This window comes from Zalophus californianus, chromosome 4 (assembly GCF_009762305.2).
Source record: "Zalophus californianus isolate mZalCal1 chromosome 4, mZalCal1.pri.v2, whole genome shotgun sequence".
NCBI lineage: Eukaryota > Metazoa > Chordata > Mammalia > Carnivora > Otariidae > Zalophus > Zalophus californianus.
The window spans coordinates 155,901,551-155,929,182 of NC_045598.1; the positions used below are offsets into that span (position 1 = coordinate 155,901,551).

Sequence of the window (27,632 nt, forward strand, 5' to 3'; positions counted from 1 at the left end):
CCCAGCCCCTCCAGCCGCGGGGAGCTTGGCGGAGAGCCTGAGGGGCGCTGTGCTGGGGCCCGCTGCAGAATTCCTTGGTGATCGTGAGGACCTGGCCCCTGTGGAGTGCCTCACGGTTTACAAGTGCATCCTTCATCTCAAGTGGCTCCCCCAGAAGCCGACCGCAGCCCTGCGAGCCCTGCCGGCAGCTTAGCTCCGGATCCACAGGCCGGTGCTGCTTCCTGCGGCCGCCTCTGCTCCCGGCTGCGAGGTGGGGGTGGGAGGGGGGCCGAGGGCTGGGGGAGCGCCCCCAGAGCGCTCTGGCTCTTCTGCAGGCAGCCTCCCGAGGAGGGCTGGGAGGGAGAAGGTCCCGTCCTCCCGTACATGCCCTGGGAGACGAAGAGGAGAAAAAACGCTTCCCTAAACCATCACAGAATGATGAGGCGTCCTGGGCTGCTGTCCTCTTTGAAGGGACAGGTAGGTGGTCTCGGGCTTTGCATTCACCCTCGTGGGCTGAAGCACTAGCCTTTTGGTAGCCAGACGTGTCCTCCACCCAAGGTCTGCACTGGGACAGGTTCTATGTATGGGCCTCGATTTGTTTTCGAAGCACTTTGATGTCTTACCTGGGGGGCTCTCTCTCCAAGGCCTCCCTGCCTCGCACCCCGTCTGGCCCTGCAGGAGGCCCAGAGCAGGACGGAAGGGCTGTTTTCAGCCCACCTGGCTCTCCTTGAGGCTGCAGAGGATTTGAATGGGACGGAGAGCAGGGGCCGCACCTAGGGAGATGTTGGGGTGGTGGTGAGGGGGCACCTTTCCATGTGTCTGCTGGACACCTTACCCCTTCCCGTGGTGCCAAAGGTTTGCATCCTGGATTCAGTTCTGCTCCAGCCTGTTCCCTCCTCCCCCACTCTGACCGCCATGCCCTGGACCAGCAGCTTGGGGACCCTCCTGGGTACTGACACGGCTGTGTTCTATGATGGACACATTCAGTGTTGGAAATAGGTGATGTACTATGCACTTCCCGTGCTCCTTGCCTCAGGGGTGGGCTCAAACATGATTGGCAGACACTATTGGGCTGGGGCATAGACTCCAGAGCTGGGAAAAGGTAAAATTTTGGGCAGTCTGACACAGGTTATACTACCCTTCTTTCTCTAGGCTCTGTGGGAAAATGTTTGCCGGTCCTGCCCTAGGCCGAGAGTGACTCAGAGATGCTTTGCATTTGTTTCCGGCCCTTGAGCAACCACTGGGGTGACCCCTACCCACCAGAACCAAGACTGAGGCCAGTGCCACTGAAGGGTGGTGCAGAGCATCACCTGCCATCTGATCTGCCCCCCCCAACCTGTCCCCTCAGCATTCTCAGAGTGCCCGTGGCTTAGCGTGGATGTATCCTCCACCGTGAACATCAGCAGAGCTGCAATGAGCACAATCTTCTGAGCAGAAACACTCTAAAAAGATAGGAAAAACTGCCTCCTCTTTTTTGTCCCTCAAATTAATCACATTCAATAAATATGCTTTTAAAAAAATCCATGTAAGATGAGGGAGATGTAAAACAAGTATTTTTCATATATATACCCAAGTTGCTTAGACTTAACAGGTGTTTGGATATTGGGACCAACAGAAAAATGCAGTCAGATGTCATCTTGGACTTGGATCCTAAAAGACTAAGCCCAGAAACTTAGGAAGCGTGAAATGAATCAAACATTTATTTTCCTTCTTATTTAAAATTAGGAAAGTGCAACAGAAAGAGAGGGTTTGTGCCAAATTCTGTGAACGGCCCTTTCTTAAAAACAAGCAAGGGAGATTGATAGATGGACAATTTGCTCTCGTGTTTTTTTTAAAAAAAGGCAAATGTAACTTAATAGTTTTGTAAATGGGAGAGGGGGAATCTATAAACTATAAATACAGTTATTTTATTTTTTGTACATTTTTAAGAAGAAAAAAATAAATATTCATAACGTCAGAGTAAATGACAGTGTCTGGTGCTTTCTGTGAGGTGGGTATTGGGGCTTTTCGCCTTGCTGGAAGGAAGCTTCAGTGTGGCCTTGGGAAGATTCTAGGCTCCCCCAGGCACCTTCGTGTCCTAGGCTTCAACGCAGCAGGCGTGTCCTCTTCCTGTGGACTGGTGGTGTTCTGCCCAAGGTTACACGAGAACAGACCTAAAGAAATCAAGAGGCCTTCGATGTGATGGTGATGGGCCACCAGGGTGGTTATTCTTGGCCAGCTAAGGGCAGGGAGTAGGTTCTGTCCACATGCTTTCACCTTCCTCACTCCCAATTCACTCACCCCCACTTGAGTTATCACAAGAACATTCTGGCTCTTTAGTTCATCTGTACCAGCCTCTACAGACACTGAAACCACGTGGCTAAAACTCCAATCATCTCATGACAGGCTCTTGCCCCACTGCCTCCCCACTGAGCGACCCTGCTCTTCAGCCACCATCCACCAGAGAGCTTCTCCAGTCCAACAAGCAGCATCTCACACTGTCTGTCCATGTCCACAGCTTTCGAATCTTAGCTAAAAATTTGCCTCGAGAAAGTCTTCTCTGACAACTTCAACCCCAGTGGTACCGCCAGTGGCACCCCCAGCAGCTTCTATGCCTGGACCAGGGCAGGGAAGAGGAGGCTGGGGGAGGAGCTGATAGAGGAGGATTCCCGAGGGATCATGGGATTAACGATGGGCCACAAAGGCCTTTTTGCCATGATCCATGTTCCACAGCCTTCATGGGCAGTCGAATGGACCTACAGGCCTGAGTAGGTCCTGTAGAGGATGCAGCTGGTCTCCACATCTGCCCTGAGGTAGTCCCTCCCTTGGCCCATGGCAGCCAAGGCACTTCTGTTTGATGAACTCTGCTGGCCATGTGTGCCACCTTACCCCCCACTTGCTGGTGCAGGACTCAGGTCAGGTAGATGAGGATGACCAGTTGTCAAGGCCACAGGGTCCAACCCTGCCTTGCCTTCCACTCTCTGTGCTAATTCAGTTCACTTACTGTGGTCCAGGCACTGTGCCCCAGGCTGGGGACAAAGAGGCAGTGATGTTTGTGCAAAGTGAAGGTGGCCTGGCATGATTAGCACAATAATAAGGGCTCACCCTGGGAGAGTCAGGGCTCTGTCATCACCCCAATTCTAAGGCACACAACCCCTCCTACCCTTAACCCTTCTTGTACGACATGAGAAATCACCAATGTGAGTCTCACTTTGGGAAGGCCACCTACTCGAATGTCTGAGCCCATATATCTGAGGGTCAATGGGAATGGGAGAGGGGATGGTCACTGTGTCAGTTCAGGTCCTCCAAGAAGCAGAAGTCAAGATAGGATTAGACATTCAAGAGATTTATTGGGGGAATTCGTGTGAACGATAAAGGGGAAATGAGCAGGGGGAGACAGGGAGAGAATGTGGACTAACCCCTCCGAAAGGAAGGAAGGAAGGAAGGAAGGAAGCTTGGGCAGGAGGAGCCTCACACTGCCTCAGCCAGGCCCTGCAGAGAGTCCTGGAGTGAAGGTCACCCGCAGAAGAATCCCATGTGGGGCAAGAATGGCTCAATTCTAATACCCCCACCATGTGCAGTCACTGACTGGGAGCAGCCCCAGAGAGCGTGGCGTCCGAGTAAATGCTGAGGTGGCCCCAAAGATTGCAGCTGGAGCCTTTCAATCAGCTAGCTGTGCTTCCAGCAGCAGGGTCTCAAAAGGAAAGATCTGAAGAGCGCCCTTTAGTGACCACAGCCAGCCCCTTCTAAAAGGTCTCCAATAGAAATTCACTGGGGCTCTACTCTTAAAAGTAAACATTCCCTGAACGGGTTTTCTGGTCTACCACCTTAGGCTGTTATACCTTTCGTCCTCAGGGTCTTTCATCCTTATACTTTTCTGCACTCTGCTAAAGGGGTGCATGGGTTAATTTTGGAGACTGGAATTCTAGGAAACACAGCGGGGGAGGGAGGCTCTGATCAGCCAGAAGCAGCAAAAGAGAAGGGGATGTTGAAAGGGCACTAAAGGCAAACGTTACCAGCTTTTTCCTGCGTAGCAAATACCTCTCATGCACCACTCAGGAAAGAACTTGATTTCTGCTCTGCTGTAGACATAGATGTAGATTACTTGGTGATTGTATTCAAGATGCTAGACAAAACTTACCAGCTGAACTGTGAGCTTGGTCTCCTACTTCTTTGCTAGTACCTCCTACCCACCCCCAACATACACACACCTCCAAGACTATAGCACTTGGTATTGTGCTGGGTCACCGTTGAACACTCAGTGCGAGCACAGTAAAATGGTTAAATACTGGTATTGGAAAGATACATTTTTTGAGTCTGTCCATCTGTCTGTCTACATGTATATGATGTACTGGTAGCAGTTGTGAGTATTTAATAAGGTCGACAGGCTGAGCTGCCCAGAATTTTGAAGTATTTTGACCATCCCTTCTAGAGAACTCTTAAAGTGCCATCTATTTCCTGGAATAGTGCTGAGAAAAGAAGTCATGAAATAAGCCTCTCTAAGGCCCTTACCCCATCTGAGATGCCCTAGGGGCTTAGCTCCACACTGTGGAATGTTCTCTGAATGACCGTTGTTTGTAAGCCCAGGGATGTCTGGGACCCTGCATGGCACATTAACATCCAGTGTGGCAAGTATCCAGGACCTGTCTAAGTCATGGTCAGCGTTCAAGTGTAGAGAAACCTGTTTGAAATGAATATACCATCGGTTATACCCTTGGCCTGAACATCTTTTCACTATGGAACAACCTTTCTATTTAGGTGGATTTAGCTGATATTCTACTGCCTCGGAAAATACGAGTCTCAATGTTCTTGTTTCTTCAGCCACCTCAAAAAACAAAATTGCCTTTTTTTTTAAAAAAGATTTTTATTTATTTGACAGAGACACAGTGAGAGAGAGAACACAAGCAGGGGGAGTGGGAGAGGGAGAAGCAGGCTTCCCACGGAGCAGGGAGCCCGATGTGGGGCTCGATCCCAGGACCCTGGGATCATGACCTGAGCCAAAGGCAGACGCTTAACCGACTGAGCCACCCAGGTGCCCCAAAAAACAAAATTTCAACAGAGTGCTGGGCATACCCAAGCCAAGAGAGGCATGTGTGAAGTATCTCCATTTCTTCCAAAGACAGTTCTTGTGATCTCTCTACCTCAACTTAGGGGAACACTCAGATTCCTCCTCTACCAGTGTGCCCCCTCCATGCCTGCACTAGGCTGTGAGGGGATCCAGGTGGGTTGGGTATTAAGACAGTGCCCTGAAAATAGGAGACTCAGTCTTGGAAATTTGCTAGAAATTGCCAGGTCGGCCTCCAACAGGTGCAGGAGTGCAGGCTCCTGATCAGGTTGGTGGCTGCCAGCCACTTCACCATCGGTGCCATGAACGACAGGGTGTTGTTCACGTTCAGTACTTGTGAGTAGCCACTGTTGGTCCATAGGGACAAACTGGGAAGTAAAGACAGAACCCCCGCAGGCCAACTCAGTTCTTACGGGAGGTCTGGTTGGCCCACAAGTCACCTACTATAGCTGACCCTCAGTCCCTTTTTCCTAGATTAATGGAATTCTGTGCTGGAGGTAGGGCCAATGACAACAAAAAAACAACAACAAAAAAACAAGCCTCATCTGAATTTGCTTTGAGGGTGTGCAGTCTGCATCATGTCATGTTTTCTATTGACTCTTCCCAGACGGAGAGGGTGAGACAGGAGAAGAGGGTGTTCGTATGTCACTGAAGAGGAAGTCGCCTTCCATTGCACCTAATGTTTGGGTTAGAGTTCGCAGCTCCAGGTATGAGGAAGGAGGCGAGGGCAGATGAAAGTGAAGGCCGAGACGTACGTGAGTGGAGAGAAGCAAGAAAGCCCATGAGCAGACCAAGGATGCTTTCGGACAGGGCTTTGGGCTCGGCACCTCTACCCTCCACCCCCCCCCCCCGCCCCCGGCTCCTGTGTCTTTAGGGCAGAAGCCACACCTGGGGGCGAGGGGGGGGGCGCAGTATAGGCACCTGGACCCTCAGGCAGATTCAGCTGGGGCAGCAGTTTAGGCAAAGGACCCTCATGTCCCAAATAATCACATGAAACAATCAATGTGCTTGAATGCCAAGCTCAAGCGACATGAAGTCATGATATGGGGGCCACTCCATATGATGGGATCTGTAAATATATGCACTTGATCCTCGAACAGCATGGGTTTGAACTACACGGGTGCACTTACATGCAGATTTTTTTCAATAAATACAGGACAGTACTGTATCTGTATTTTCTCTTCCTTGTGACTTTCTTAATAACATTTTCTTGTCTCTGGCTTACTTTATTGTAAGAATACAGCGTATAATACATATAACATACAAAATAGGCATTAATCGACTGTTTTTGTTATCAGTAAGACTTCTGGTCAACAGTAGGCTATTGGGAGTTAAATTCAGGGGAATCAGAAATTATATGTGGATTTTTGACTGCACAGGGGTTCTGCACCCCAAACTCTTATTGTTCAAGGGTCAATTGTACATTATTAAATCCATTTGTGGAGAGGGTCCCCTGGGACATACAGAAGGGATGGAACAGCACCCTCAGCACCCCTTCCCCACCCTAAGCAAGAGTATGACTCTGTATCGTCCTTCAAGTCATAAGCCACTTTATTCCAGTCCCTTGAACATCACAGACTGGCTTAATTTCAGACAGAACAGACTCCATTTCCAGAGGTCCCGCATCACAGCAATGACAATGAACAGCCCATCAAAGGAATGACCTAAACCTTTAGTCATTCAGCCTTCTGGGTGCTGCAGAGTCCCTTGGCCAAATTTAAGTGCATTGGATTAGACATACAAAGCCCTTCCTGGGAAGGAGTAGAAGGAAAAAAACCACCATCAAGAAAATACAGACAGGGTCAATGGCAGGCCAGGACAAGACTATTTGCGTACATCCCAGGCATGTCGGCATTCGTTAGCCAGGCGTCTGGCTCTGTTTTCTCTCCTAAACAGCTGGAGCCCCTCTTCCTTGCTCCTCACTCCAGCTCTCAGTTCTAGGGAACTGGGTGAGTCTGGCTCAACAAGATGTCCTGACCGAGGGTAGAGCTTAGGCGGGCTTGCCCAAACATTAACTGACTCCCCTTCTAAGGAGAACTGAAAAGGGGAGTTAGGTCATTAGTCCAGAGCAGTGGGATGCACCTCCTGAACATCACTCACTGGGCCCTCCATCTCTTAATTTAATTCCCTAGTTTTCAAACCCAGATCTTACCACTTGGCCCATGGAGGAATTTAGCAAGTCTCAGGATAGATCACTGTGAGGAATGGACACTCAGAGGAAGATGAAGATGATTTTACCACGTCTAGGTCTCCAGATTTCATCCTGCAAAGTTGGTTCATTTTGGTCAACCATACAAATTCAGATTTTTGCTACCAGTTAAAAGGGACTCAAGTAATATAGAAGAATCTGGAGTTAGAATGGGCTCAGCATCATCTTCCTCATAGTTATGTTTGTCTTTCTGTGGGTCATGGTCTACAGAAAGTAGCTTGGCTGCAGATAAACCCACTCGGGACCTCTCTGCCTCCTCCCGGAGCAGGTCCTCCCCATCTATGTCCTTGAGTGTTTGGACTTCCCCAGGCCTACTACTTGTGAAAATATGACTGACTTACTTGTGATCAGCAATTTTTACTCTTAACTTTCAATTCCAATTAGTGTGTATGAGGTCACCAGACCAAAGAGTGACTCAAATTTGCACTGTCACTTTTGAAAATAGAAATTGGCATTCAAAGAACATGGTGATGGAAAATACTTTTGGATTCCCCACAGTGGGCCCTGGAAAGCACAGACGCCCTGGGCCATGCCTTCTTCACAATGAGTCAGCTCATTGCCCAATCTCAGACTCTTTGAAGGGCCACCAGGGGCATGAAAAGGTCAACATTGCAGTTACAGCTCCCTAACCATAATGTGGATTAAACCAAAGGGAAGTCTCAAGAATGTGTGTGTGTGTGTGTTTCGGGTCGACAGAATATTAATCTACTCAGAAGAACATTGTACTTCTGATCTAATACCATCGAGCCGCTGGGCTGAGTGGGTTAACCATCACCTCACATCTCTCTTAAAGATGAAGCTTCTGGGGCTCCAATGGACATGTCCCACTTAAACCTGTCCTACTTCCATTCTGTAGGCACTACCACTCTGGAAATGCATTCAAAATTAAGGTTGCGCCCTAGTCATGGTGACTTTGTACTTCTCTGGAATATATAAAATATACCTGTTGATTGGTGCATTTGTGCAAAGACAGATATGACTTTAAAACAAGACATAGACATTCATTATAGTTGGCTTACTTCACATTAAGCTACTAAAAACAGTCTTCTGTAATAAGATTGTATTAGTGCTCCTAAACATGCATTTCATTTAAACAAGGCAAAACACTTAATTTGGTCTGCAATACCCAATATTTTATATACAGCACTCTTTTTTTTTTTTTAATCACAATAGGCAACAAGATGGGTCTGGTTTTGTTATATAAGTTACCATTTGTGTTTAATTTCCAAAGAAACTCAGCTTAGCTCAACTAGTGTAAACGTGTGAAGAAACAGCTGAGCCATCTTTTCCTCTTCTCTATGAATTTATCTTGAAATGTTCACAGCTTAGACACTACAGCACGCTGGGGAAGAGGGGGAGTGGAGGCCTCCGGGCGCTTTCACAGCCTGGCCCCACAGGGTCCCTTGTCCTTGGGAAGCCAACACCAGGCGCCATCACCCCGAGGGCTGCCCCTGTGGCTCCAGACCCAGCTGGGGAGTTTTGTTTTTCAAACAGTCCCCTGGAAGCTGGCCACAGAATCCCGGACTGGCTTGCTTTCCCTTCTCTTGCCTCCCCGAGTCTTCGGTTTGAGAACAGACATTGGAATCAGAAGAAAAACAACAATAAGAACGATGGAAACTCAAGGAACAAGGAACACCACAAAGTCTGCATGACAGCGCGTCCATGCTCTCCACAAGCGCGTTGGGGCTCTGGGCATCCCCCCGACAAAGGAAGCCGAAGGCGTCACGGAGGAAGGTGCGTCTGACTGCACGGGAGGGGGGGGGGGGGACAGCGTCACCATCAATATTGATCGGCAAAAAAAAAAAAAAAATTGTTAAAAAGAAAGGTGGAAAGGGGACGCAAGCAGCTCTACGATCCGTGGGGGGCGGGGCTCAGAACTGGCCCGCGCTGCTGGGGTCACACTGCAGGAGGCGCACTATGGACGGGTCGCTCTTGGCCCCTCGGATGAACTCCTCCAGGGACAGTTTTCCTAGAAAGCAAGAGGACAGGTGAGCAGGGGCTGGTGGCAGCTGCGGGGACGTGCGCCCATGCCCCCGTCCCCCCAACCTGTCCCCCACCCTCGCCCCAGGAGGGGGTGGGCGGTTCTCGCTGGGTATTTGTGCAACAGATAGCTGGCCTTTGCCTTTTTTAAGAAAGCAGGCTGCACTCCTGGCGCACCAAGGCTCTCACGGGGTTCCCGGTGTCCCCAGAGCCTTCTGGCCTCCTTGCGATAGCCTTAGCTTTGCTGCAAGAGTCCCTCTCTCTCCCTGCATGTGAGCAGAGGGGCCCGCACAGATATCTGGGGGGAGGCCAACATGTGAGGAGGCTGCCACTCCATGCAAAGTAAGGAGAAGAAAGGGGCGTGTGCACAAGGCAGAGGGGAGTCCTTGGGTCCCTGGGGTCAATCAGAACAGGCTGGAGGAGGGAGACATGACCCCCTGGGATCCCACTTTTATCCGTGTGTCCCTTTCCTTCCTGAGTAAGCTGGAATATGTATTGATTTCTCTTCTGGAAGGTCCATCTGTCATATAGTTGGGGAGGGCAAAGCTTCTCCCCCCTTCCTGGTGCTTTCAGAAGGTCCCATCCTTGGCGGAGGAGCAGCTGGGCCTGCTCTGGATAGAAGCTCCCAGAGCGGACTTGCCCCCTTGGCCCTCCAAGGATGTCCCTGCCCGCCGGGCTCCCTGCTGCTCTGAGGCTTGTCTGCAGGCCCTCGGGCTCTCACACGAGGCTCCTCCCTCCCACAAACTCCATCCTCGACCTCAGTGATTGCTCCCTTGTTTCTCAACTGATTCCAAACCCAGACAGGAGGGGCGCCACTCACTGAAGCCCTCACCACCCACCACTGGGAGACATCAACAAATATGTCTTCCCTTTCACCACAACCCCCTCCCCCAGCACCGAGTTCTTGTCTGACCAAATCTACTCTAGCTACAAAAAAGAGAAAGGTGGGGTTTTATTTATTTATTTTTAACATAGAGCAGGCCACGTCTAGGCTTTGTGTCCTGGCCATTTCTCGAGAGCTGTGGCCTGCTCAGGTAGTGGTTGAAACCGTGATGACTTCTTACGTCTGAAAGTCTGGCTCCAGGGAGGGAGGGCGGATGGAAGTGGCCACTTGAACACTTGGGGATCTCCCCAAGGTGAGCGCTGGGAACCTCGGCCTGCAGCAGCGGGGCAAGCCCCGCATTCTTCCTCGGTGGGCTGGGTCTCTTGGGTCAGCTCCCCTGTGTGCGTCTGAGTAGACTCCAGGGCCGACTTGCCTGTGGGCCCAGACTTTTCAAGTCCGCGGCCAGGGGCCAGAGGCAAAGGGCTTCCACCAAGAGGAATCTAATGGCGGGAGCCTCTCGGTGAGGTCTTTGCTCCAGGTGGGGGCACCAGGTCTCGGGGTCGAACTGATTCCTCTGACCGCGCCCAGTCTTCGAGCCCCTCCCCCTCCCCGTACGGCTCCCCGCCCCCCCACACCAGGAAAGCACAGGGCTTTCAGCAGCCGCATGTGCAGCAGGACTGCTAGCCCAATTGGGGCTCTGTGACGCCCTCGTAGCGAGCCCCTAACCTCTTGCCTGTGACCCGCGCACAGTGAGGGTTTCGGCCGGTCACCCTACAGCGCTCCTCTATGCAGAGGCGGGGCAGGAGCAGGACGCAAAGCCACCAGTGCTCCCCTGGAGCGCCAGCGGACCCTGCCGCTTTAAATCGGCAAGCTCAGGAACTATTAAACGACCCCAGGTGTTTAGTCTTACAAAATAAGCTCTTCGCTGTGAATTAAGGTGCATTAGGGGAAATGGGATGCAATAGCACCTTTGCGCAGGAAGCAAACAGGTTGGCCTGCTCCCCGGAAAGCCAGAGCCTTCGGCAGCCAGTGCCCCGGAGGGGCATGGGGATAGAAAGAGAGGCTCCCTGTGCCACCTACAAAGCCTCCCGTCGTTCTGTCCACCGGTGCTATCTGGGGTAGGGGAAAGCGTTTGCGCATCGCTGACAAGATTTGCCGCGGACACCCGGCGGAACAGGGGAGCTGGTAATAACAGCAAGGGCTGCAGAAGACTGGGTTTCCTCCGCAGCAGGCTCAGAGCTCAGCACCTCAAATTCAGGTGTCACATCTAACTAGGGCTGCCACATCAGGTACATAAAATACGGGATGCCCAGTTAACACTGAATTTCAAATAAACGATAATTTTTTTTCATATAAGCGTGTCCCAAATATTGCATAGGACACACTTCTCTAAAGAACACCATTTGTTCTTTATCCAAAATTCAAAGTCGATTGGGCCTCCTATATTCCATCTGGCAACCCAACATCTAAAATCCACTAATCTTGAGTTTGAAATCCAGCCTTCCTTTTCACTTTGGATTGTTTTGAATTCTCTTGTTGGGTTTGAATTGTTTTGAATCCTCTTGTTGAATTCCTCCGGGTGGAAAGTGCTGGCCCCCTCGCTCCCCTCCTCCCCTGGCCCACACAGGCTGGGGAAGACTCCGTGGCTCCCGGAAACCCAACACCTTAGGGCATGCGCAGAAGAGCCCAACCGCACCCCTTGGGCAGGCTGGGGTGAAAGCCACCAGATCTGGGTGGAATTACACCAAGTCCCTCTCTGCTTTCTGATTAGCTGGCCTGCAGGGATCCAGCCTGCTGTGGCCTAGGCCTGTCCCACCTGGGTCCCTCTCTGTCTGTCCTGCACTGCCAGGGAGCATATGGGATGAGCCCCTTTCACAAAGAGCTGTGAGCCAGGTCCTTGCGACTAATGTCTTGTCCTTGAGTGGCATCTGCCTGCCCAGGTGGCCCCTGTCCCTCCAGCAGTGCCCACTCTGAGCAAAGCCAAGTGCCACGGCCTCCTACCATCTCTGTTGGTGTCCATCTGGCGGAAGATCTTTTCTGTCCTTTTCTCCGGGGTTGACTCATCTTCAGGCATTTTCATTACAGAGGAAACCATCTTATAGATCGCCTAGGGACAGAAATGACGATAGTAAGACAGAAACAGAACAGCCTTATCAGTAAAGCTCCCAGAGCAGAGGGGTGAAGGGGGTGTCCCCCATGAACACAGGGAGCTAGTCTGATCCCTGCTGATGTGCTGTAGAAAACCAGTGTGTAGGAACTAGCTCCAGCAGTGAGAAGCTGGCAGGAAGACCGGCTCACCCCTGTGTCTCAGACTGTCATGCGCATACGAATCCCCTGGGGAGCTGGTGAAAATGCAGAATCTGATGGGGGGGGCAGGGTCATGGGGCCTGAGATTCTGCATTTCTAACAAGCTCCTGTGTAGAGCTGTGGTTGCTGCCCGGAGAACCCCACTTCTAGTAGCAGGGCTATGGATGACATCCCTCAGGCCAGAAAGATGGGTCAGTGTCTCTACCTGGTCCCTCAAGGATAATAAACACCTGATGGTCTGCAAGTGTCTGCCCACGCCTTCTCCCAGGCAGACATCACCAATTCATCCTGATGCCCCCCCCACCTCCCACATATGGCAGTCACCTCACATGGCTTCCCAGCAAGCTTCCAGGCATCCCCAAGATGGAAGCGATCTGCCATCCAAGCTTTGCATTAAATAATTATGCAGCTCGAGGCTTGAGGTAAATTGGGTAAATCTGAAATCTGATGAGCAACAACAGATGTTCTATTCATTTTTGTAAGCGGTACTGAAACAGTCTCCCCCACCACCTTGGACCCCCTGTGCTACTCAGTAAAGGCCCGGAAGGCCTGTTGTCAAATGTAGTTTCGATTTGGAAATAATGTAAAGTCACTGTTCTCATTCCCAGACCATCAGGTGTTTACTATCCTTGAGGGACCAAGTAGAGACACCAGCCCGTCTTTCATCTGATTTTGCTCCTCGGATTCACTCTGGGACCTTTAGTCCTGGGAAGGAGTTTTAGAAAAAGGAGATTTTGCCAGTGGGTGGGCAGAAAGAAATCTGGAAAGTTCTGGAGCTCCAGATGCCATGGGATAGTCAGAAGGAGGGGAGAAAGGAAGACAGCTGAGGGAAGGTAGCCTCCAAATGGGAAATGTGGGAGGAAAAAAATGGATATTAACGGCTCAACTTATTTGCTTTACAGTCTTAATTAGGATCAACCCTGCCTCAAGTCCCTAACATATTCTGGAGAAGGGGGGGGGTGGTAAATATTCTTATCGCAGTCAGTAAAAGAGGAATGAAAAACTGACTCACCCCGTGTTCTGACCCTTAGCGATCATAGGGATCCCTCAGGCCAGGCTCCCTGGGTCTGTCTGAAACCCACCCATAGCCCTTGCGAACTCCAGCGTGGCCTCCACAGTGATTCTGCCTGGCAGAAAGGTCAAGCTCAGAGTTACGGCCCTGGCCCGGATTATGGGTGTCACTGGGATAAGGCTGGTCCATAGTCCGCTTCCCCAGCAATAGTTCCTGGAAGTATGCAGGCAGCGGGCAAGCCACGCTCTGTCTTCTTCCTGGTCCCCTCCAGCTCAGGTCTATGAGGCCGTCCGTGCTGGGTTTGGAGTGCCACGTGCCACACCTCTGGGGACACTGGACTCCTGGAGGGAACCAGGAAAGCCCATCAGGATAGAGCTCTTTTTACAAATGGGAAAACAGGTGCTGAGATTTCCTGGGCCCGGTAAATAGTTCGTAATGGCAGCAGAGAGCAGGAGTCCTTCCAGAACGGGGGTGTCTTGAGATCTAGCACCTTCTCCTCAGGTTTCTTTGCTCCCACAAGAAGCTCTCTGTGTAACTCGACCCAGTTAAAAGGGAATCGGTGGCACCAACTAATGAACACACACACACCTCACACGGATTTCAATCTTACACAATCTAAATATTGTGTGAATTCATAAGCCAAGGAATCTTAGAACAAAAAGAAGAAGAAGACAGTATCTGGAGATCAGTATCCCACCAGATCGCACAAGGACAACCTCTTTAAAAGGTGCAAGAGCTGACACATTTCAGGATCTGTAGAGGTGATATGGGAGACGCATTTGCCCGTCAACGATGAGCTTACTTTTCGCCAGAAGTCTTACGAATGCTGCGTCATTACACATCCTCAAACTTCTTCGCGGTGGACTCCTTCCCTGAGTCTGTTCTGCTCTCAGTAAGTTCATCTCACTTGGTAATTCCAGGTGCCACCTGCTGTGTGTCTATCACTGACCAACGGGGGCAGCTCCCAACTCAGATGCTTCACAAAGGCTGTCAAGAGCCCCACAACCTGTGCATCACCCACCTTGATTTCCTGGACCAGCAGCTTTATTTACACCCTTCTCTCATCTGAGTGCTCACCTACCCCTCTCCGCTCTCCTTGGGATCCTGCCCATTGGTTAAGGGCAGGTTGCAATGTTACCCCTCCTCCAGGAAGTCTTCCAGGGTCTTCCTTCCTTCTGTTATGTGTAATTTCCCTTCTGCTGTGCTAGCAAATGGCTCTGTTCTAAACCTCTCTTGGATCATTTCATCCCATCCACTCCAATTGCAGTTACCCAGAACACTCTCCTCTTATACAGGAGGGCAGCAGTCCGATCGGGCTATTCATCGAACCCCTGACAGTTCCTAACACAGGGTCTTGCACAGACTTGGGCTCCCTAAGTTTGGAGGATTCATTCAGGAATAACTGACCTCCCCCCCATCACCTTCTCTCAGGCCCTTCCTCCTCTCTCAACTTTCTTCTGTTCCATTTCTCATTATTAATTTCCCCTTTATCCTTTGTTGCTTTTCTCACCTTCCCCTTCTCTTTTTTTTTTTTCTCCTTTCTTCATATAATTAAACATATTCATTGAAACTCCTTAAAGATTCTGTTGGAAAGGAAGGGTTTCCTCTGCCCTTCAAAATCCTTCTAGATGGACAGGAGACAAACTAATGGAAGAAAATCAAATTTAATTTCATATGTACAGGGAATCCACAAAGGCATGGAAATTCCAAAGATAGGCAAAATGAGGACTTTGTGTCCTTCTGACTCAAGGAGAAGGGGTAGGGGTCTCGGAGTTCCAAGGGAAAGAGTGCAATTCACAGGAGGATGAAAAAGAGGAAGTGTTTGGTAAGCCAATGTGGGCTGGGCCACTGGGAACCCATGGGACATGGGGGACTTGGATCAAACAGGCCTTGCCAGGGGCGCCTGGGTGGCTCAGTGGTTAAGCGTCTGCCTTCAGCTCAGGTCCTGCTCCCAGGGTCCTGGGATCGAGCCCCGCATCCGGCTCCCCTCTCAGTGAGGAGTCTGCTTCTCTCTTTGCCTGCTGCCCCCCCTGCTTGGGCTCTCTCTCTCTGTCAAATAAATAAATAAAATCTTTATTAAAAAAAAAAAAACAGGCCTTGCCAGGTTCTTCCCCGTCTGCCATACCTTGTTCATACCATAATGCCGTTCTCTGTGGTGACAGTTCTCTTCCTGGATCCTCTACCTAAATTCTTTCTAGGCGGTTGCGGGAGAGGTAAAGAGCTGTTCCTCAATCTGCTGGGTTTCAACGGCTTTTTAATGCAAAATAATCTTCATGCCAAAGTGGCCCATATTGGGGCAGCCTGCCCTTGGCCCCCACAATTCTTCAGTCTGTCAAAAGCTACGGGCTCTCCCCTTAGGAACCGGGCACACATGCTTGTGGATCCGCACTCACGGTCACAGACAGCTTCAGGAGCCCATCCACAGACCCCAGGTAAAGAAAGTCCCTGATCTCAGTTTACCCCCTCCCCATTGCTCGCGCATTCATCCCGTCCCGCAGTCATTCCCCAGCTATTTATCCGTCGGCTATTCCGTGCCGGGCCCATCTGCCCCGGCCTTGCCCTCACGGGTTTACTCTCAAGGCAAATGTAACAGGGGAGCCTTCCTTGCCGCAAGGATTGGGGCAGGCCTCCCTGAGGAGTGAGGAGAGCGAAGAGATGAAGGAAGCAGACAGCTCCCAGAGGAAAAGGACAGAGGGACAGGCGTGCGTAGACAGCGGGTAGGAGGAACGGCAAGAAGGCGGCGAGTGTGAGTGCGGGGGGCTGCGCTACAAGATGTGGCTCCGGAGCAGGTCAGGACAGACCCCCGGGCCTCAAAGAGCACGGGAAAGTATCTGTTTCTCCAATAAGCCACAAAAAGATAGAAGTGATAGGAAATTCGATTTCTACTCCCCAAACCCACCTCTACTCCCTTACTTACAGGCAGTGGTATTCAGAGAATTAAGAAACTGTCATTCATAATCTACTCAGCAGTCATTTATTGTCTACTATGTTCTAGGTGGCGGACAGTCAATTGTCAAAATGACCGACACGGTCTTTCTTATTGTGTATCTCCCCAGTCCTCTGGCAAAGGGCTTGGGAGACACTGTATTGGTGACCAAAAGCACCCCCATTCCATACAAGCACCACCGAGGTGGGTACAGTGATCCCAGTGATGCCTTAATAACCCTCATGGAAGCCTTCGCCTCCTCCACCTCTGCTCCCATGATGGCGAGGAACTCTCAGCCTCTAAGATTTGGGGCTCACGAAACTCTCCTTCTTGGAATTCTGACGGGAAGTCAACGGTGTGATAATCCAGAGATTATTCTCTTAAAACCCCTGGTTGAACAGATGAATGAAAGACATGCAAACAGATGGATTTGTGTTAGAAAATGAGGCCCCCGCATTCAACAGAAGGTCTTTAAAGAGATTTAGCCTTTAGCCCTTGGGCCAAAGAAGTGGAGTTGGGACAAATAAAGATGGGTTAATATAAAAATCAAAACCCGAGCCAAAACAACAAAGAAAGTCAGGATGCCCTTACGTGAGTATATTTGCAAACAGGGCTTCTGGAATGGGGCAAAGGCACAATGTCTGAGTGTATTGTAGGGTTGAGGAGGAAGTGAGGGCCCGCATTCCAGACAGCTCTTTCGTAACTCTAGACTAGATTTTTTTTTAAACGTGCATCAACTCACAGACAGGGATTAGTGGATTATTCACAACACCAGGTCTATGACGTGTGTGACACCAGAGCAGTGAGCAAAGAGCTGAGGTGACAAATCCCAATGGTTCCAAGATGAGTAAGTAGATGGCAGCCTGGCAAAACCACATTCGGGAAACTGTCTGCCCCTTTGTCCCCTTCCCACGGCATCAACAACCCAGAGCCGATTGCACTAGAACTTCAGAATCTAGGGCTCCCCAGCACAGGGAGAGAAAAGATGCAACGCCAGACAGCAATCTGAAACAAATCATGTCTTTTATTAGCTCTAGGTCCCCCCCTCCCCAAATTTAATGGGATTAAACCATGAAGAGGCCAGGCTACTTCCCTACTTATTTTTAGCAACGTCAGTGAGAGGCCCGGCAGGGACATCCTGTTTTTAATTAAACTTGAAGAGCCTCATTCTTGAATTGGGTAAACACAGAGCTAGAGGACACCCAAGAGCCCAGCTCTGGCTCAGCCCCTGCGTAGCCTTGGGACGGTGCCTGCCCTGTGGTCAGGGCTCTCACCAGCTTCTTCATGGCCTGTACTTTTCTTTCTTTTTCCCTCTGAATGATCACCTCTTGGGCTGCTGGAAAAGAAGGAGTCACATCTGCACTGATAAAAGTTGTAGACTTAGCGGAGGGCAGGCACAGTTCCAAGAGTTAAAGCTCGACCTTCTCTCTGAAGGAAACCAGACTGCCTTCTTTCACCAGAAGATGGAGGGTCTTCTGACAGGACATCCAAGGCCCCGTGACAACCAACCAAAGGCACAAGAAGTTAAGCAGTACAAGGTTGCCTTTAGATTCTAGATAAAGAACAGCACACCATGTAGAAGGATATCGCCTATCAGGGAACGAGGGTGGAGGGAGGCCATGGGGATCTTGGAAACACTTTCAAAATAGGATCAATGTCTGTGTTTCTGGAACGGTCTAAGTAGTTTCTTGCTTAGAGCTTAGAGGAATACGTTAAGTCAGGAACTTTCCTAATGTTTTGCCCAGGTGCTGTAGGTGCTTTCACGGGGGGCGAAGACAACAGGAGAAGGCCCTGTCCCTTTTCAACCAAAGCCGCTCCATTCTGGTATTAGGTCTCATGTAAGACCTTAACTGAAAAAAGTAAACTCATCGTGGTCCTCCCCAAACTTATGTATGTGTGTGTGAATACATTACCATCCATCCTGCTGGCAAGTCCGACATCTTTGGCGCCCCTCGGCCATCTAGCTCGGTATCTAGCAGTCAGCCGACCCATTAACTCTGCCTCCTGACTATTGTCTGGAATCGGTCGTTCCTCCTGCCACTGTCTTCTGTCAAGTCAGTGGTGGTACTCATCGTTTTTAGATAAGGACAGTTAATGGTTTTTTTTTTTTTTTCCAATCTTACACAAAGTGAAATGCAAAAGCAGCTTCAAATAGCCCCATCCAAAGAGCCCTTTTATCATCGTCCTGAACAGGCATTCCAGAGCTGTTGTGTTACAGGCCCTCACCTGTGGGGGGCTAGGGGGGTAAGGATGAGTTTGATTTTAGAATGCCCCGACTTTGAAGGATCAGTGCGACAGCTCAGTGGAGATGTCACTAGGGTAGGACGTAACAGGGGCGCCCGGCTGGCTCGGTTGGTGGAGCGTGCAGCTTTGGTCTTGGGGTTGTGAGTTCCAGCCTCCGGTGGGTGTAGAGATTACTTAAAAAGAAAATCTTAAAAAAAAAAAAAAAAAGTTGGACATCACAGAGGTGGAGATCTGGAAGTAATCGGTTGTGCCCTCCATAGAGTGGGGCTACTAAGGTTGTCATGAGGGCTCTGCGAGATGATGCGTGTGCACTGGGTTGAACAGTGTCCCGCAAAACTTCATGTGCACCCAGAAGCTGGCGGAGGTGTGAAGAAGGCGAGGTGACCTTATTTGGAAAGAGGGTCTTTGCAGATGTAATCAGGTTAAAATAAGATCATACTGGATTAGGACAGGCCCTAACCAATCCAGTGACTGGAGTTCATATAAGAAGAAGGAAATCTGGACACAGACTCACGGCGAGAGCGTCACGTGATGATGGAGGCGGAGGCCGGAGTGACGCAGTTGTGAGCCAAGGAACACGGAGGGCTGCATCACCACCAACGCTGGGAGAGAGGCATGGAACAGATTACCTTCCTTCCCCACCCCCAGGAGTCTCCAGAAGGAACCAACCTTGTCCACACCTGGATTTTGGACTTCTGGCCTCCAGAACTGAGACAGAATACATTTCTGTTGTTCTGGCTTCCCAGTTTATGATCATTTGTTACAGCAGACCTAGGACTCAGATACAGCGCGGAAAGCCCTCAGCACTAGGCCTGGCCCATCGCAAGCACTGAGGGGAGGAGACTTCTGGAGGAAATACAGGCCTTCGCTGGGACTCTGCTTCGGGAGTATCCGTGGTCGGGGAGCAGAAGAAGGAAGAGGAATCCACGAAGGCCACGGGGAGGGACCGGCCAGAGAGGGGCGCCTCACTCATGTCGCCAGATGGCATACTCGATGCTAAGAGTTAAACTCTTGTCATAGGATTAATCCCCTAATAAGAAAGGGATAAACCAAACACAACCTCGAGCACGAAGATTAGTTCTTTGAGAAAGTCACTAGCCTAAGCAATTGCTTTAGAGCTTCCTCCAGGAAAGAAATCTAAGTTGCATTCCAGCGTCACATCTATGGTCCACATTCAAAACTGAGAATTAGGCAAGGGTGTGGAGCTGAATTCCCGGGGACCATATCAAAATGGACTAGAAGCTCTTGTTCCATCCCCCACTCCCCACCCTCACCCCCACCCTGGAATCAAAAGAGCACAGTGTTTCAGGTCTCCAAGAAACGTATTAAAATTGATATAGTATCTATGACATCAATTTAGAAAGATGATCGGGAGAAGAAATGCAAGTGCCAGTCAGGAAGTGGCTCTGAAAGAATGTAAAGAAGTTTTCCTGGTCCTCACTTTGGTCCTCAGTGGCACAGACACCCACAAGTTGGCTGGTGATCTTGCAACCAGCTGGGACTAATCTGTGCATCTGTTTGGTGCTCCTGGAGGGCAAACATTTGCCTGGCCCCCACCATCACCTCCTTCCTCCTTACCTAGCTGCTGTAGAGGTATGCATGCCTTTCATCACATGAGGGGATGAGAAAAAAAATTTTTCCAATACTGCTAAAAAGAAACAGAGATGAAATCTTCTGCGATGAGCTGCCAGTATACTCCCAATCGTCTCCTTCCCTCAGGTTTCACTCATTCAAAAGGCATGAAAAGGTAGAGTAACGGTGTCCTGACGTTCACCCTGCCTTCATTTAAAAATGCCCATTACCCCTGAATCACAACAAGGAGGGAGAGTCTAGTTCCAAGACAATAATTATTTGAACACCAATATTTTCGAAGCGATCATTAACATACAAGTAATAAATAGGCTGATTAGAAAATTTCCAACCTAGTTTTCAAAGTAAGTTTCCTGAGGACTGATCTGGGTAACATTATGTCAGCCTGTGTATATCCTCTCAGAAAGTCTCTAACTTGAACTTGAGAACCAACCCAGCCAGGTCCTCCCCAAAGAGTCCCAATGCATGAAGTTTGCCAGTGGGCTCAGGGCAATAGTTCGGGCTTGGGGGATTCCTGGTGCCAACCACATTGTCTCCTGGAAAGCTGATCATTCTTTTATCTGAGTCCTGTGAGCATCAGAGTAGCCCCGAAGTTTTAGTTATTCCCAGATGGGCTGGTATTTGATAGGAAAGGTAACAGGTGAAGTAGGTCAGGAACTCCTAAAGTCATCTGATCCAGAATATCTGTGAGTTCCACCAATGAAACCAATGAGGGTTTCATTGGGTTACCTCCCTCCTCTGTGTGAAATTTTGTTGACTAGGTAAATTGAACTTAAAACTTAATAGAAGATTCTATTACCTTGTCCTTTGGGAAACGACCTCCCTTTATTTAGCAGGAAAACCTCCTGTCCTCGCTCTGGAAACTGTGATAGAATAATGGTAGCCAACATTTATTGAGCCCCTAACATCCCAGGGAGCATCCAAGCCCTCGTGGCTACATCAGCAATGCCCCTTCCTGCTCGCTCAGCCCCTTCCTCAGACCCTGTGCTGGGCTGGGTGTGGGCGTGCAGACCTGTCTCCAGCTGGGCTCACAGGTTGCTGCGTGGGGCAGGAAGGCTTCTCCCTGCTCTTGTGGCCCCCACCTGGAGGAGAGGACCTGCTGTAACATGAGGAAAGGTCAGAGCTGTTATCTGTCTGGCTTATGACTCCTGAGAGGCAGTTTTGATGCAATAATAAAATACTGGGCCTAAACCATGTTCCTAAATTTGTCACTTAAAAGAAAACAAACACGTGAATGTAAAAATGTTCATTTAAGACTCTAAAAATAAATCTGCATATGGTTTTGTTTGTTCATCCAGATGATATAGCACAAAATTATTTTTTTTAAAAAAAGGAACATAACTGCATTTTGGCATATGTGGTAGACTGAATAACAGTCCCCCAAAAGATATGCATGTTGTTACCCCCAGAACCTGTGAATATGTTACCTTACATACTAAAAGGGACTTTGCAGATGGGATTAAGCTAAGGATCTTGCGATCGGGAGAGGTTGTCCTAACGGGCTGGTCCCAATGTTATCACAAGGGTCTTTCTGAGTGGAAGTGAGAAGCAAAGTGAGATAGATACCCAGAGAAATGCTGGTGTAAGAAGGACTCAAGCAATCTACTATTGCTGACTTTGGACATGGAGGAAGGGGGCTACAAGCCAAGGAATGCTTCCAGAAACCAGGAAAGGCAAGGAAACAGATTTTCCCCTAAAGCCTCCCGAAGGGATGCAACCTGTGGACACCTTGATTTTAGTCCAGTAAAACTGATTTCAGACCTCTGACCTGGAGAACTGTTAAGATAATAACTTTGTGTTATTTTAAGCAACTAATTTTACGGTAATCTGTTACATCAGCAAGAGGAAACTCCCAGGGTGTCATTAACGTCTGCAACAGAAACCAAAGCTTGTCACCGTAAACAATATTCTGCGGATACGAATGCTAAACTACAAGAAACAACATCAGGGAAGAAAAACTAGAAAATTAGTGGATTACTACACTCCATTGTCAAGCCTAATTATAAACTTGTTTGGACCCTGACCAGTTTTTAGTGTCTGTCAGTGAACACCAGGAATTTGCATTTTTTTTTAATTTTTTTTTTTTAAGATTTTATTTATTTGTTTGAGAGAGAGAATGAGAGAGAGAGAGAGAGAGCATGAGAGGGGGAAGGGTCAGAGGGAGAAGCAGACTCCCTGCTGAGCAGGGAGCCCGATGCGGGACTCGATCCTGGGACTCCAGGATCATGACCTGAGCCGAAGGCAGTTGCTTAACCAACTGAGCCACCCAGGCGCCCAGGAATTTGCATTTTATTAGATCTTATTTAAATTGCTTGAATTTCTGGTGTCTTGGAGGAGCAGAAGTTTAGCCAAGAATTTATACGTTGGTGCTTGTAATCAAGCTGCAGGTTTTACTCACTTTAACAAACAGAACCGTCATTTGTGAATGATTCTGGGGCCCACAGCTTGATTTCATCTCATCACTCCTTAACATGTATTTACCCAAACACAAAGCAGAAACCCAATGGACAGTGACTCCCTTGAAGTACGCGCATCCCCAGCGAAGGTCCTTCCTTGATGGCGCCGACCAGTCAGAACCTGCACCCCCCAAAAAGAGAATCCGAACACAGGTACCCAGCTTCTTGGGACAGGGACAGGGCCTAGAGTGCAGGCTGTCACTTTCGGAGTGGGGAGAGAAAAGAGGAAAAAAATAGAATGGGAAGTCTGGTAATATCCTCCACATCCCAGTTCCATCCAGAGTCACGGCAACCCGGGGATTAGCATAAGAATGAGAATCCACGAACTGTCAGTTTGCAGAGTAGCAGAATAGAATAACATAGCCCTTCATAGGAAAATGCTTCTAAATTTAATTTAATCTCATTGGCAATTTGGAAATTGCCTCAGGGTGCTGCAGGGTTTCCTCCCCACGGTCATGACTATTAATCATCAGGGTGTGGTGCTGTAGAAAACAATGAAGGAGACTCAAGGCTTCCATTTGCAGGCTCCTAAAAAACCCTGAGTAGATAAGCATTTATGAGGGGCTCCCAGGCCTTCCCGTGATGACCTGGAAGCTTCCCGTGGGCCTGCGAGTGGACTGAGCTACTTAAGTGGAGAAAATGTCTTGTGAGGCTGAATGGCCCTTCGTTTGATGATCACTTTCTACATTCCATGTGCATCAGAGGAGGTCGCGAGGGCTCAGCAAGTGCTTACTAGCACCTCCTGCACATCCTCTGCCGCGTCCCCACCCGCCCTTGCAAACCAAATTCCACAGCCCAGGGAGAGTGTCTATATTCCTGCCCACACTCTATTCCCAGTGCCAGCTACTTAGCAGGTGCTTAACTGAATGGTTGGATGTTCATAAGCCCCTGGGGTCTGGAGGGTTCTCCCTGACTGGGGGTCAACATCTTCGTCAATACTGGCCACCAAACTCCTGACCAGGGGCAGCCAGGAGAACTGCGCAAAAATGTTCAACAGGAGATAACACAGTGGCTACCAGGAATTTTTTTTTCCTAGATCCCAATCAGGAAGTCATTCTCTTCAAAAGGAGAACACAGTCACCCCTTTCTCTGCAGTGAGGCAGAGGACACGGGGTCAGAGTGCAGCACTCCCCCCAAAAAGGAGAGACAAAAGAAAGCTAATTAAAATGAATCACCTTTGAAATTTAAATTTTTGTTTAATTAGCAAAGATGAAGAAAAATCGGAAAAGTGCAATGACGCGGCACACCCTTCATTCACTCAGGGAGCTCATTTGGGAAAAGAGTTTGGCAGAGAGCATCTAGTACCTCAGAAATCAATCCTCCTTCCCTTTGGCCCAGTAATTGCACTTCTGGGAATCCATTCTAAGGGAATAATCCTAAATATAGAAAAAGTTTCATGCACAAGAATTATCTGTTATTTTGTATTTAGAAATTACAGTGTCAGGTACATTAATAAAAACTGGAAACAACCTATATATCCAACAATAGAGGAAGATAAAGTAAATTATATTGTATGACTATTATGCAGCTATGAAAATACCGTTTTTAAAGTTTTTATGACACGAGAAATGCTTGTATTATTATGTTAAGTGAAAATGGCAAGATACAAAATTTCATATACATTATGAAATCAATTAGACATTTTCAAATGCATGGAAATTAGACCAGAAGATATCATTTGCTAATATTATAAAATTAATAGTGCTTCTCTTTGTAGGTGGAGTGGGATTATGGAGAATTCTTCTGTTTGCTCTTATATTTTTCTATACTGCCCATATTTTTGCCATTGACATTATATTTTTCATACATTTATCCTTGGGGGTGGGGAGAAATCCTTTATTCTTGTTTAAGATCTTGTCTCTGAGGGATTAATTTAACACACCGCGTTGAGAGAGTCGCTGCTCCCGGTGAAGGACGGGCCGCGGAAAGAACTAGTTGGCAGATCTGGGAGAGTTTGCTAGTACAGCGGTCAACTGGATTCCTGCTCCGCCCCCGGCTCCGTGTGCACCTGTCCCTCTCACTGCCCCTGCGGGGTCAGGCCCGCTGGCCCAGGAGCAGACCACAGGCCTCAGCTACAAGGGCTGAAGGACAGGGCAGTCGTGCGGGTCTCTTTTGGCTCTGACCTCAGCTTCTGTGACAGGTCTCCCCGGTTCTTTCCTTGAAAGCAAGTGCCCCTCCTGACTCCCCTCCCAACCTCACCAGCAGTGGATTGCTCTCTGTTTCCTTGTGATTCTTCCAGCACCCCCACCTGTCCTCCCGGGGGCTGCAGATCTATCTCGAAACCCTGACACTCTGGAATGAGTGCTGGCTTCTGAGATGGGCCCTCCAGGAAGCCGAATGCCCACCCTTGGTCTGCGGTCTGCTTCCAGATGCTTCCCTCTTGTGCCCATTCGCCTGCCAAGACGGTGAGTGACGGCCAGCCCGCCCACCTAGTCCTTTTTACTGCCTGCAGCTGCAGCGGTCCCGATCCTCTCCGGAGCCGTGTCTCAGTCCCTCTAAGTTCCTCCCGGGCCCACTCACTGCCAATCAAGCTGTACGTGCCATGACCACTTATGACTCCTTATGCCCCTTCCCCACTTTCCCTTCGGGTCTGACAGGGAAAAGATGGCCAATACCAGAGCCCCTTCTCCTGTTCTCTTCAGGGTATTTACTCTGGGTGAGTGATTTGGGGAAATAAAATGGACTGCTTCCTATTAAAATGATGGAGGACGTGATTCTACAATGTTTGTATTTCTGACGAGACAGAACCCAGCCCAGAGATCCCTGCCTTTATTTAAGAGTTTTAGAAAGGTGTAAATTAATGATGGTGGTGATGATGAGCTTTTCTATGTGGCTGGCACTGTGCTAGGCACTGAACATGGACAGTCACATCTAATCTTAAACTAACCCCACAGAATGGGATGATGGTTCCATTTCACAGATGAGGACACTGAGGCTCACTTAGGTGAATTAAGCTGGTCAGAGTCACAGAGGTGGTGACAGAAAGGAGCAGGGTCTGAACCCCAGGTCAGAGATTGATCATTACATACCACTCCAGGGGATATAACCCCAAAGGCTGGAGGTCTGGGCAGGTCACCGGGATGGGTGAATGGAGGGGCCGCCGTGAGCAGGGTTTGCTGAAGAGTGTACATCCATCTGTAGGGTGGGGGTCACCACAAGGCAATCGGGTGACTTAGGCCAAGCAAGAATGGGGGCCCAATGTTGCCAGATTTGAGTTTTCAAGAGATGCCAACCAATCTGCGTTTTTATGTGTAACCTCCTGTTGGGAAATATGGGTTCAGCACTTCCAAAAACACTGGGTAGGCCGAATCAAAGACTAGATGGGCACCAGTCGGCAACCTGCCCCAAGCTGGACGGTGCACCTGCCAATACTTACCTGTGACTCATGCCCTTCACTTTGTAAGGGGCTAGGGCTACATACCTGCACAATCTCTAGCATTTCTGCCTTGCTGATGTAGCCATTTCCATCCAGGTCATACATGCTGAAGGCCCATTTCAGCTTCTGCTCCAGCTTCCCCCTCGATGTCACGCTCAGGGCTATGATGAATTCTCTAAAGTCTATTGTCCCATCTCCATTGGCATCGAAGGTGCGGAAGACGTGCTCTGCAAATTTGGAAGCATCCCCGTAAGGGAAAAAGTTCCCGTAAATTTTCTTAAACTCTTCCATTGACAAATGTCCACTGGGGCAGTCTCTCAAGAAGCCTTTATACCATTCCTGGATCTCGTGCTCTGTAAAGTCTGTGCTTTCCAGCAAATCCTGCATGACCTCTGGGCGAAGCTTGCTGTTCTGTTTCCCCATCCTGGCAGCGAGAATTCAGCTGCAGAGAGAAAAGAAGACGGCTCGTTTTTAGACCTGTTTTTAAGAGGCACACTTTATAACTTGTGATTGTTCCTTTGGGAAAAAGAAATAGACTCTTTTTAGTCCACAGCACTGTCTGGTTGTCCAACTCAGCCAAACAAAATGATAGAAAGACAGGCAGTCAGAAGATGCCGAGCGGAAATACCACTGACCAGAAAATGATAATTCTTCTATACAAGAGCCATGCAAAAACAAGGGATTCGTAACAAAAGAAAGAGGGAGAAAAGGAGGGAGGGGGAGAGCCAGAGCCAGAGCCAGAGAAATTGGCTACTTAGTTCTGTCTCATCTATTTGCAAGAGGTCTAGTCTAGCCTGACATTAAGACGTCTGAGGCTCTAACATCCAATCCAAGTATTAGCGGAGAAAATTTAAGGAGGAGAACTGGAAGAGAGAGAGAGAGAGACAAAAGAGGTAATTTATGTTTTATTGCTAGAATATTTCCCAGGAAAGTGCTGCTTGGGTACCTTCTGAATATTATGAAACAGATATGAGTAAGGAAAATACAAACCCATCTAATACCATTAAATGCTACCAAGCTAGATGGGTTATTTAAATTCACAAGGTCAATTCACTGTCAGCATCGGGTTCAGATGGTAAAGATGAGGCTTCATAAACCGCTTACGCGCATGCCTGTGGAAGAGGCCAAACTTTCCTTTTTAAATACAATTAACCTCATATTTTACTGTAACAGTAGTACACATCCATCGTAAAATAGTAAAACAGCACAGCGACGCATAAAGAAAAAAGTTAGCAACATTTCAAATCTCAACACTTAGAGATAACCCTGCTAGCATTTTGGTGTGTATCCTTCCAGATTTTTTATATGCATGCTTATCTAAATATGCTATTAACATATGTTTTTAGTACATTTACATTTCAAAAAACAAGAATATATACACTTTTATTACCTATTCTTAAACTTAACATAGTGTGTGGGGGGGAACAAAGGCAACTTTTGTTAGATGGGAAAAAAAAACCTAGAATTAGCATCTTCCTATTCACAGAGCCCTCCACCTTAAGTAAGTGAGCACCTGGCACCAGGCATGTGTCTGGTGCTGTGGATTCAAAGAAGAGTGACATGTGGCCCCTCCGTCTTCAGGGGCCTCCAGCTGTTTAAGTTCAGAAATGGCAGTGACAGTGAGGGGACAGTACACTAGATATTCAGTTCACGGTTACCAGGGAATGGATGTGGTACGATGAGAGA

At 48.9% G+C, this 27,632-nt stretch overlaps 2 protein-coding genes across 10 annotated transcripts in view; one reads left to right on the forward strand and one right to left on the reverse strand.

Annotated features, from left to right (window-relative positions):
- The window catches only part of GRHL2 (grainyhead like transcription factor 2), a 155,290-nt gene extending 153,361 nt beyond the window's left edge, over nt 1-1,929 (forward strand). The window contains exon 17 of the mRNA XM_027583098.1: nt 1,132-1,929. The gene's annotated coding sequence lies outside the window, so the exon portion shown is untranslated. The remainder of the gene's footprint in view (nt 1-1,131) is intronic.
- A 4,624-nt stretch (nt 1,930-6,553) lies between these two features.
- NCALD (neurocalcin delta) overlaps nt 6,554-27,632 on the reverse strand; it is a 373,105-nt gene continuing 352,026 nt past the window's right edge. For all 9 annotated transcript variants that reach the window (XM_027622109.2, XM_027622099.2, XM_027622133.2 and 6 more), the window contains 3 exons: nt 25,992-26,388; nt 12,037-12,142; nt 6,554-9,201 (listed from right to left, as the gene is read on the reverse strand). In XM_027622109.2, coding sequence (XP_027477910.1) covers nt 9,104-9,201; nt 12,037-12,142; nt 25,992-26,369 — 582 coding nt within the window. In that variant the 5' untranslated portion in view covers nt 26,370-26,388 and the 3' untranslated portion in view covers nt 6,554-9,103. The remainder of the gene's footprint in view (nt 9,202-12,036; nt 12,143-25,991; nt 26,389-27,632) is intronic.